An 11675-nucleotide genomic window follows, 5' to 3' on the forward strand; every position below is an offset into this window, starting at 1 on the left:
ACTGGTGTCTGCTGTTTGCCAAGTCTTTTGCTGCATCTTTCAGTGCATTTCAGTGTTCAGGTATGTTTGTAGGTATGTGGCCCAGAACTTAAATTTCGACTTGTATGACTTGCAGCAAATGCTGTCCCACTCTTCGTCTGCCCCCAGAAAAGTTTAGTTTTCCTCCTCGCAGGAAATGAATGATTGGTAAGCAGTTGCCAACCTGTCTTTGTTTGTGGTCAAGTTGTGGAGCTGCACCGTACATCTGGTGTGATCCCCAGCACTAGTTCTCGACGTTTTTCATCCTTAAGCAAGTAAATTAAGCCTGCCTTTTCCAATTGGCAGTTGTTCCCTGTTCAGCAACAGTTGTTGCTGTTTTGGCTTACTCTCGAGGGTCTGATTGTATTACTAGTGCTGGCAAAATGAGCTGGCTTCCAGGAATATGTAGTTTGCCTAGCTAGATGCTTGCATTTCAATTCCTGTTTGAAAAGTTGAGAAAATAACAACATGGTTTTACTTCTTTAATTCTAAAACGTTGTACAAATTCATTATGCAAGGATTTTCTTGAATAAATTTTTGAAAATAAACCTTCATTTTTGACTCTGCATACTAAAATAGTAATCGAAACATTAATACTTCTCTGATCTGCTGATCTCTTGGAAAAAAGAAGTGATTGCTAAAAACATTTATGCTTCTCAACTTACACCGAAATAGTCTTTTCCTTGATCATGCATCTTGTGCAAAAGGTGTTTTGCCATTCATAGAATGAAATTGCTTGCAAAACTCTTGATCTAGTGTGACTTTCAAAAACGCCTCATTGTATTGGTCAGCCTGTATTGTGTCAGGGCCAAGTCAAAGGACTGTTTTGGCATGACAAAGTACCGTATTTTTCGCCCCATAGGGCGCACCGGCCCATAGGACGCACCTAGTTTTTTTGGGGGGAAATAAAGAAAAAAAAAATTTCCCCCCCAGGTGCGGGGCTGGGGTGGGGGAAGCCGGAGCTTCCCCCGACCCCAGCCCCTAGAACAGGCTGCTATCCGCTAGCCGTGGGAGAGCTGCGCGAAGTTGTGCAGCTCTCCCACGGCTAGCGGAGAGCTGCGCGAAGCCTGAAGCTTGGGGCGTGCTGAGCTCCGCGCGCCCCAAGCTTCTGGGTGCAGGCAAGCTCTCCGCTAGCTGCGGGAGAGCTGCGCGAAGTCACGCAGCTCTCCCACGGCTAGCGGAGAGCTTCCTGAAGCCTGGAGAGTGAGAGGGGGTAGATGCGCACCGATCCCTCTCACTCTCCAGGCTTCAGCGAAAGCCTGCATTAGCCCCATAGGACGCACACACATTTCCCCTTCATTTTGGGAGGGGGAAAAGTGCGTCCTATAGGGCAAAAAATACGGTATATTGAGGCTGCTGGTTTTTCCATGATAAAATGGCTGTCGTGGTCAAACTGATAATAGTGTAGGTATGGGCTGAGTTCTACTCATAGTGAAGTTGTTTGCTGCACAATGAACAGAGCTTGCAATTCAGAACAATTCGAGCATAAGGCCTGCTAAGACCTTTTTCCTGTCTTTCACACAGTAGTTTTGTAGTACTTCGGTAAGGGGAGGGGATAAAAGCCAGGAGTTCAAGTGCTTAGGTCTTTGTGCTGTCTAACAACTAGGGAGTTGCTTAAGCAGGTTCACCGCCCCCCCGCCCCCCCGGACTTAGAAGGTTACAACTGCTGCTCTATTCAGCATTGATCAGGTCTCCTATGGACTACCGTGTTCAGTGTTCAGAGTGGTTTTGACAATTGGGAAAGGAGATCTATGAATGCAGTAAAGAATTGATATAATGTAAGAGAATAGGTTGTTTGATCCTGATGGTGGGTAAGCAGGACAGGTTAGGGCAGGGGTCTGCAACCTTTAAGACAAAAAGAGCCACTTGGACCCGTTTCCGAAGAAAAAACAACAACTGGGAGCCGCAAAACCATTGCGACATTTAAAACAAATATATCTCCGGAGCCATGATCTGACAGCGGGCGGGAAGGTGACGTCGGGACGGTGCGTGACTAACGCATGCATCGCCCCCATGCGACGTCACAGCCAGTACAGCGCCCGCCACAGTGAGGAGTGTCGGGGCGCACAATGCGCCTCCTCCCCTCGCTAGTATCCGCCCCGGAGCCACAGCAAAGATGTAAAAGAGCCGCATGTGGCTCCGGAGCCGCAGGTTGCAGACCCCTGGGTTAGGGTTTCTGCTGGTTTACCACCCACCTCACTGCACAGGAGTTCTCCTCTCTAAGGATTCTCAGACTCCTGGTTTTGGGGGGGCTTCAACATTCATGCCAATGCGGTTGGCTTTGGGATGGCTCAGGACTTTATGACGGCCATGACAACCATGGGGATGTCTCAACATGTCATCGGCCTAACGCATGTGACAGGCCACACTCTGGACCTTGTTTTCACAACTGGGAAGGAACTAGGGTTTTCTGAAAGTGATCTGAAAGTCTAGACAGTATAAATGTCCAAGTTGGGGCATGTGCGTGTTTGGATCACTGTTATCATTCACATACTCACTTTGCACTCAAGGGATTCTATTTTGCAATCTAAACGCTCTTTCTTTTAAACACTTTTAAAACAATCCATGTAAGGAACTCATTCTGCTAATATTAAATGAGGTTTCTGTGAAGCAAGCTGATTTGTCCCTAGTCGCTTTTTGAGACTAGCATTAATTGTGAAGTTGTAGATTAAGTTATGTTAAAGTCTGCTGACGAAGTTAAATCCATCTATAGTGAAGAATGGCACATTCAGTTTCCTTTTGCCTAGATTTTAATAGTGGAAATTCTTTCTTTCCCCACAGAATTTGGTCCATAAGAACACTCCTCATTTTCTTCTTTTCTAAAAGAACAGAAAGAAACAGTAAGTGTATTTTTCCTTATCCAGCCCCCACCCCCAAATTGTGTTAGCCTAAGCATGGGACTGTATAGATACAATTACATAACCTATAGTTGTCTCGTGTTAAAATACCTTGTGGATGGTTTTGTAGGTGAGATTTATGAGTGAGTTTCTTTTAAGACTTCAGGAAATCTACTCAACCTTATAGCCAGCTATAAAATGGAAAATGAATATAAAATGTTTTGAAGATGAATGGATTAATTGTTAGGTACTTAAATGCGTCTGAAAGCTGAATAGCAAAGGATATTTAAATACACTTATCTTGCTATATTAATAGAAAGTAATTATGACTAATTTATCTTTTGGTAAATTCACAGTATTTTAGATACTCGTGTATTGTACCCAATATACATCAAAGTATCACTGGAATTAAGGAAGTATGTGTTTGTTCTAAGTTATGAAGCAGCCATTGTGGTCTAATGGTTATTAGAACGTTGGACTGGAGAACTGGAGAAATATATGCTCAGACACTATTTTTGAGTCTAACCTATCTCAGGATTGTTGTGAAGCTAATATGGTGAGAGGAATGGGAACCAACTTCATTTTGGAAGGAAGTTGAGATGTATAATAATAATAATAATAGCAACAACAATATGGATTCAATCTGAAGTTGGATGCAGCCTTAGCAGGACTGTCCTAGGTTAACCTACTGAAGACTCTTTTCTTCCCTTGGTTATTAAAGAGTGCCTGGTTTTGTTGTCCTCACTTGCATGACAATTGTGCCCGCAGAAAGGGTCTGGTTTAGAATCCCATGAGCTACTGTTAAACATGATTCAGTTCTCCAAGAACCTGATAAAAGATATTTAATCTTATACTTAGTCTTTGTTGGTCTATGACTGATAAAATTCTTTTAAAAGGTGAGTTAGAACTCAGGTGGTGGAATTGACTCTCAAAGGCTGTATTGATGTCATGACAGCAATGCAGGTTAAAAAATTAATTGCAGCTTCCTCTCTTTATTTTGCTACTTTTAAGTTCTGCTCATTCATGAATTTTGCCCAAAACGTAGGGTTACCATGGCACCAAAGAACTTGCTGTTGCTTCTGCATGGACAGTTGTGATTGGAGCAGTGACTTTTCATTACAGGTGTTGCTTCTTCCTTTCTCATTTAAATGATTTTTTTAAAAAAGGAAAATGGCAGAAGAAATCTTTCCTTAGCTAAGGCAAATCTACCTGGAGGTAATGTGGACTGAGCCCATGGGCTTCCTAGGGAAATGAGAGGAAACCCAGGTTTGAGAGTTATTTCTTATGCAGCCTCTCTCAAGCTAATGGCTTGTGGCTGAAATCTGTTGTGCTTTTGCCATATTCACAGTCCATTAGGCGTGAGCATTGTTTGCAACATAAGTGACTGTAAAAGTCACTTGTTCACTTCTGTTATGCCTTTCTTCCTTGGATCTTAAAAATGCAACAACCCAGTGAGAGTGATTTTACCCAAGGCCAGTTAGCAAGCTTCACCGTGAAGATGCCAACCTGGTTTTTCCAGTTTCATGCAACATCCAGTCCCTTTGTTGCATTAGCTCTCTCTATTTCCAAACAGCCCAGAACCTTGTTTGAATTATTTATAATAGCCTTTGCCTGCCTGGTACTCTCCAGATGTTTTGGACAGTAAGTCCCATCAGCCACCACCACATGTAGTCCAGAACATTTGGAGGATGCCAAGTTGGCAAAGGCTGGTTTATAACAAACCTGTTACATTTCACAGTTTGATGCCCTTCGCAAGACGTTTCTCTGTTCATTACTGCATCTTGACACGTTCCTTTCTGCTTAAACCCTTAAAAGCCTACTGCTCCACAAACTCTGTAGGTGTGCTAGGCCCCTTACAGAATTAATACAGACCCTCACTAGAGGGCTTGCAACAGATCTGTTTTACTACTACTTTGATAGCGGCTTCCGACATTGAGTCTATTGAGTTTGAAAATGGAATAGTGTTAACTTAATGAAAAATCCCACATGCATTTCCATCCCCGCCCCCAAAGAGGTTTAGCAAAGTGTTAAAACTGCATTTTTATAGTGTTTCTTTTCTTATATCTCAGTAGAATGGCTTTCCGACTAGCAATAACTTGTTTAAGCAAAAAGAGATTTTATTAATTGTGAATTTCTGATAATGCACACTAATTCTGGGGGTGACATTTAACAGTTTATATTGAGAAGCTTATTTTTATTTCCGTATTTTATTTACGAAATTTATATACTGCCTTCCATCAAATGATCATGGCTGTGTGCAGTATAAAAACACAAAAATATATAACATATTAACAGACAAAACAACACACACACCCTAGTCTAAAAGGCCATAGATTAATTTGCTAAAGGCCTGTGAGAAGAGGAATGTTTTTGCCTGGTAGCTAAAGCTATGTAGTGAAGGCACCAGGTGAGTCTACCTGGGAAGAGCATTCCATGAATGGGAAGCCGCCACAGAAAAGGCCCATTCTCATGTTGACACTCTCTGGACATCTCATGGAGGAAGAAGGGCCTTGGATGATGATTTCAGGGTCTGGGTCAGTTCATATAGAGAGAGGTGGTTCTTGAGGTATTGCAGTCCTGAGCCATTTAAGATTTTATAGATCAAAACCAACACTTTGAATTGGGCTTGGAAACTAGTTGACAGCCAGTGCATTCGGGCCAGGATTGGTGTTATATGCTCAACATCCTGCCCTGGTGAGCAGCCTTGCCACTGAATTCTGCACCAACTGAAATTTCCACACCATCTTCAGAGGTAGCCCATGTTTAACATGTATAACTCATTGCAAAACTCTTACTTAACCTTCAGCCAAATTCACATCTTTATTAAGTGGCATGCCTTCATCCACAGCTTCACATCAATATCTTTGCCTTTTTTATTGAAGTTCTTATGATGGGTCAAAACAATTTTAGTTCTAATAGCAGCTTGATTGATAAAGTGTTACATAAAAAGGGTTCATAATTCACCACATTCAGTTGCAGTAAAAATGGTAAACTGCTTGTGAATGATGATGCATCTTAAAAAACTCTTCCATTAATTAACCAAGAGACAGGGGGTTTGCTAATGTTATACTCGAATGCTGGCCAACATATTGTATTCAAATTCAGAGTATGAATGTTTTTATTTATTGCATATGCATGCATATTTGACATGTCACCTTGGTATTAAATATTGATTTAAATCTTCTTCTTTAGATGAAGCTTTAGAAGTTCTAAAAGCCGAGAAGAAAAAAATAGTAAGTGTGTATATTCATAAAGACGGCTTGGCAAAATCTTACCTGTAATATCTTGTCAAATAAACTGTATAAGTTAACAGGATTCGATTGGGCTGTATGGATGAAATCCAATTTTGTGTGACTGCCCTCCCCCCCCCCCTCACAATGAGATTTCCTTCAGATCTCCAGAGCAGATTTGGGGGGCATGGAGGCTGGAAGGGGTAGGATAAGAAGTGGTTGGGTTCTGCTCTGCAAACAGAAGTCAAGTGCCAGATACCCTACCCACCCCCTTTGCTGGGTGTGCAATAGTTGGGCTCAAAATATGGCAGATAGCCACTTTCTGTTTTGCAGTGTTTATCATGCAGTTTTACAGATACCTGTTTTTTAAAGGTAAAATAATATGAACATGGTTATGACTGTATTGTGCAGGTCCTGAACTGAATACTAACAAAGTAGAAATGTGTTCAATCAGAAACTTTGCTTTTTGCTACACCACTTTTTTGATGTAGAAAAGGAGAAAAATAAAAGTAGCGGAATTAATTCACACACCCACACAAAGCTGTATGTAGAATTAAAACTAAGAATACAAGCTAGCCAGCAACCCTATGTCTTGGGTCCTCTTAAAAATGGATCCAGGTAAAGATTGTCACAGTGGCTTCAAGTAATGCAGCAATCACCTCTTTTATTATTCAGTCATATATGCAGTTTTAAAATCACTACATCCCACCAGCTACCCACTCCTCGGAAAACTTTTCAGTATATGAACAACAACGGAAGGGCACCCTGAACTTCAGGTCAGGTACCAGCAAACCTGTAGATTTTAGTCAAATCTTTTTGGTTGAACTGTTTGGTCATCTCAGTCATATCACTAAGCTATATCCAACATTTTAACCTGTTAACAAATGTTGCTCTTTTAGTGTATATCAGGGTTAAGTCAACATGCCCTCCAAATGTTGTTTGGCTCCCAACAACGTTAGCCTTAGCTATCATGGGCAACGATCCGGGATGATGGGAGTTGTAGACTAGCAACATCTGGAGGTACCATGTTGGCGGCTCTTGCTTCAAACTATTGGAGGAAGCAAATTAGTTAGAGTTTGCAATTCATTCTACTGGAGGTTTGCTTTAAGAGACTGGAGAGTAGGGCGTGGCCAAGCACTTCTCGCTCCCAGTCCATTAATCTTTGTAAGTCTTGGACACAATTAATAAGCTGTTCCAATAGCAGAAGTTATTGTTTATGTATTTGCAGAGAATTTCTAGAGCACTTAATAATAGAAAAAATCCTAAACAGTGCATGGATACTTTGACTGTATTTTTATTTGGTTGATCATTCACAGACTTATTAATTCTTACTAGTAGTAGGTGGAATGCATGTAGGCTGTTGGATGCCAGAATTAATGTTTAATCAGGGACTTTAAAATAAGTTTTAATCTTGATTTACATAGGCCTTTCTGCAAATCTGATGCTGCTTAAAGATAATATGCCCCTAGGTAGATCAGGGCAGAAATATGAAAACGTATTAGTAAATGTGAGGTGGTGCTGTCAGCTTCAGGAAGGAATGCCTGGAGAACACATATTTGCACATCTGCTCACTTGTTAGAGCTAAATATGTACATATTTGTTAAGGGCACACCACTTAATCTTAGAGGCTGTAGTTTTTAAGGGTGCTGAATGTTAGGAGACCCTTATTTCTCTCAGAGAGCTACAATTTTCAGAGTTGTTCAACAGTCGTTCATTTTTCCCAGGAAGTCTGGGCATTGCAGCTCTCCGATGGGAATAAGAGTCTCAACCACTCTCAGCACCCTTAACAAACTACAGTGGTACCTCGGGTTACATACGCTTCAGGTTACAGTCGCTTTAGATTCCAGACTCCGCTAACCCAGAAATATTACCTCGGGTTAAGAACTTTGCTTCAGGATGAGAACAGAAATTGTGCTCCGGCGGCGCGGCGGCGGCAGGAGGCCCCATTAGCTAAAGTGGTGCTTCAGGTTAAGAACAGTTTCAGGTTAAGAACGGACCTACGGAGCGAATTAAGTACTTAACCAGAGGTACCACTGTATATGCAAGGTTGGGAACACCCTGCACCCAGAGAGATTGGTTGGAGGAGTTCAAGGCCTTGTCAGAGATACAATTCTCCACATGATGGCTCCCAAATGGGAGCAGGGTGGCTGAGTGCCACTGTTGTTCCAGTAGCTGTTGGAATACAACTCCCATCATTCCTTTCCATTGACTATGCTGGCTGGGGCTGATGGGCATCTGAGTCCTAAACAGCCAGGTTGGGCAAGGCTGTTGTAACAGAACCTTTTGTGGCGTGTCCCTGAGAAATAAATTTCGTGGGAACACACAGGTGAGATGCTTCCATGGCACATGTCAAATTGATTGAGGGAATCTTAATGGAATGAGATGGGTAGGTAAATGCAGGCTTTCCTTACAGTTGTGACTTCTGATTGTGTGGCCTTTAAAAGGGATTAGAAAAAAGCAGCTAGTTTAGTCTTCGATAAAGGGTTTTGAAAGGGCAAAAATGTTTTGTGGAAATGTTCTCCGTAACTTATAAGAATAAGAACCTATGTAAAAAGGTCAAGGGAAATACGGTTTGTGAGCCAATGAATTTTCTATGACCTTTCTTATGTAAGTTTAGCTTTCAAGTAGCACTTGTGTCTTCCACATGCTAGTTAGTTACTTGTGCCAAATATTTTCCTCTGCCAATAAATATTATGCAACTTTTGCCCAGAGATTGTTGAGGGCAGCACCAGGTGGTGTGCCATGAATGTCCATTGCTCATTTTGTGGGGATGGAATTGTGTACACCCTTAGAATTATTTTACTCTGTTGCTCCCCCACAAATCCTTTCTTCAGTACTGTTCAAGCGAATTGTGACAGCCATCTGTTTGGCAACATATATGGTCAAGGCAAGGGCACCGAGCACATTTATTTATTTAACAAAATTTCAAAACAACTAGTTTATTTAAAACAACAACTCTTAAGCAGTTTACAAGTACATGATCAGATGTGGATTTTTAAATGTGTGCATTTCGGGAAATAAAAAATCTACTTAAAGAAGCAATTTAAGCTAAATAAGTGCTAAAAAAGGAAAGTGAGTACTCTTCTAACTCCCTCCTTCAGCTTTATGTACTTTTAAAGGGTGAAGAAGGTAACCATTCTCACCACCTCATGACTAAGGGGGACACTGAGTAGGTAGGCTTCATGGATGCCAGGGGAAGACTTCAAATGCTGCCGCATTGGCAGCTGTTACTGTAATGGGTCTCTGGATTTATGTAAGTTGTGTATCATTTAGATAGTGGCTTCATTCTCTGCTCTACTGGCATGACAAAGAAATAGAAGCCCATTCAGGCAATGCACTTCTACACAGGTCCCAAAAGAGCTACATTGGCTCCTAGTACATTTCCAAGCACGATTAAAAGTTTTGGTACTGACCTTTAAAGCCCTAAACGGCTTCAGCCCTGTATACCTAATGGAACGTCTCCGCTCCCATTGTTCAGCTCTGACACTGAAATCTAGCCCCGAGGGCCTTCTGGCCATTCCCTCACTGCAAGAAGTGAAGCTACAGGGAACCAGACAGAGGCCTTCTCTGTAGTGGCACCCGCCCTGTGGAACGCCCTCCCATCAGATGTCAAGGAAATAAACAAGTATCCGACTTTTAGAAGACATGTGAAGGCAGCCCTGTTTAGGGAAGTTTTTAATGTTTGATGTTTTAGTGCATTTTTAATATTCTGTTGGGAGCTGCCCAGAGTGGCTGGAGAAACCCAGCTAGATGGGCAGGGTATAAGTAATTTATTATTATTATTATTATTATTAGTAGTAGTAGTAGTAGTAGTAGTAGTAGTAGCAGCAGCAGCAGCAGTAGTAGTGATTGGTGTAGTGTAGCTGTAGCTCAAGTGTAGCTGTAGCTGTAGTGTAGCAGTAGTGTAGCTGTAGCTCAATGGTAGAGCATCTGCTTTACATTCAGGAGGTCCCAGGTTCAATCCCCAATGTTTTCAGCTGGGACTGGGTATCTGCCCTCTCTCTAAACCTTGGAGAGCCACTGCCAGTCATTGCAGACACTGCAGAGCTGGATGGACCATTGGTCTGACAGTGTATCAGGCAGCTTCCTGTGTTACTATCCTGGAGCAGTGATGCCAGCTACAGTGTTGATGATGCTGTTTGGGTCAAGCGTTGGAGGTGCGGGTGGAGGCAGCGGAAAATATCCTTCACCCGTCCCCGACTGCTCTACTTGGCAAGGCAGTTTAGCTACCGAGTGGAATGTGCTTGGTAATGTGAGAGGACACCACTACGCTAGGAGTGATCGCCAAAGAAGAAGACTCCTGTAGCTGCTGTTGCCATCAGTACAGTTGTAGGGATTGGAACAGATCCTTAATTTCTCTAATCCCTTTGGCAGTGGAGATGCTGATTTCAGTTTAGGGCAATGTGAGATGTAATTTTGCTTGGAGTGCTTTAGGCTTTGCCTTTTGTTCGTTTGGGCAGTTAGAAAATGGACTACAAATTTGAATCTAGGTTTGGGAGTGTCGAAAGGTAGCAGGAGAAGAGAGAAGCACAGGTGTGGTAAGGATGTAAATATTAGAGTTGGGGAGGTGAGGAGAACGTGCTGAAGAATGAACTGGGTTGGGAGGTGGATGTGGGGCAAGGGGAGGAATGAATAGGGAGGACACAAGAGCCAAACCATAGGAAATCTGCTTCTTAATCTGCTAACTGGCTCACCAGTCCAGAATAATGTGATTCTAGGTGTGTGTTAAAAAATGATACTCACTTGGTTTCCTAAGTACCGTATTTTTTGCTCTATAAGACGCACCAGACCACAAGACGCACCTAGTTTTGGAGGAGGAAAACAAGAAAAAAATATTCTGAATCCCAGAAGCCAGAACAGCAAGAGGGATCGCTGCGCAGCAAAACCAGAGATCCCTCTTGCTGTTCTGGCTTCTGGGATTGCTGTGCAGCCTGCATTCACGCCATAAGACACACACACATTTCCCCTTACTTTTTAGGAGGGAAAAGGTGAGTCTTATAGAGCAAAAAATACGGTAGTTAAATATTGCTGCCTAGAATATTTGAAACTTCTTTCAGGCCTAGGAGTCTGAGTGATCTATTCTGAAGCATTCTTTCACTCTCTAGTACTTAGAGTATTACTTAGTCGGATATCATCTAGTATTCGTGGCTGAGCAAGCAGATAACTTACCATCAGGTAGATCGTTCTTGAAGGCCTCTTTAGATTATCTTGTGTGTTGCTCTAAGCTGCTACTTTAAATGAATTCAAATCTCCTTGAGCTGCACCCAAGGGTATAAAGAAGCTTGCAAATGTAATCTCGGAGCCTCTGTCTATAATCTGAAGAATTACTGGAGAACAGATAAGGTCTCTGCGGACAACATTTGCTCCATGATTCTTTGAGAGCAAGGCAGTGGAGACTGGTCCGTTAGGGCAAATGGGGCTCTGTACCACCAACCTCAATTTGTCCTTAAAAGGTAAAGGGACCTCTGACCATTAGGTCCAGTCGTGACCGACTCTGGGGCTGCGGCGCTCATCTTGCTTTATTGGCCGAGGGAGCTGGTGTACAGCTTCCAGGTCATGTGGCCAGCATAATTAAGCCGCTTCTGTCGAA

The 11675-nt window shown here is 42.4% G+C and overlaps 1 protein-coding gene across 4 annotated transcripts in view; it reads left to right on the forward strand.

The window, feature by feature from the left end:
• Positions 1-11675, forward strand: part of LNPK (lunapark, ER junction formation factor) — a 40992-nt gene that overhangs the window by 11798 nt on the left and 17519 nt on the right. For all 4 annotated transcript variants that reach the window (XM_083469474.1, XM_083469476.1, XM_083469475.1 and 1 more), the window contains 2 exons: positions 2800-2858; positions 6048-6088. In XM_083469474.1, the coding sequence (XP_083325600.1) occupies positions 2800-2858; positions 6048-6088 (100 nt within the window). The remainder of the gene's footprint in view (positions 1-2799; positions 2859-6047; positions 6089-11675) is intronic.

Source organism: Podarcis liolepis (assembly GCF_965112155.1).
Source record: "Podarcis liolepis genome assembly, chromosome: 1".
Classification (NCBI taxonomy): Eukaryota; Metazoa; Chordata; class Lepidosauria; order Squamata; family Lacertidae; genus Podarcis; species Podarcis liolepis.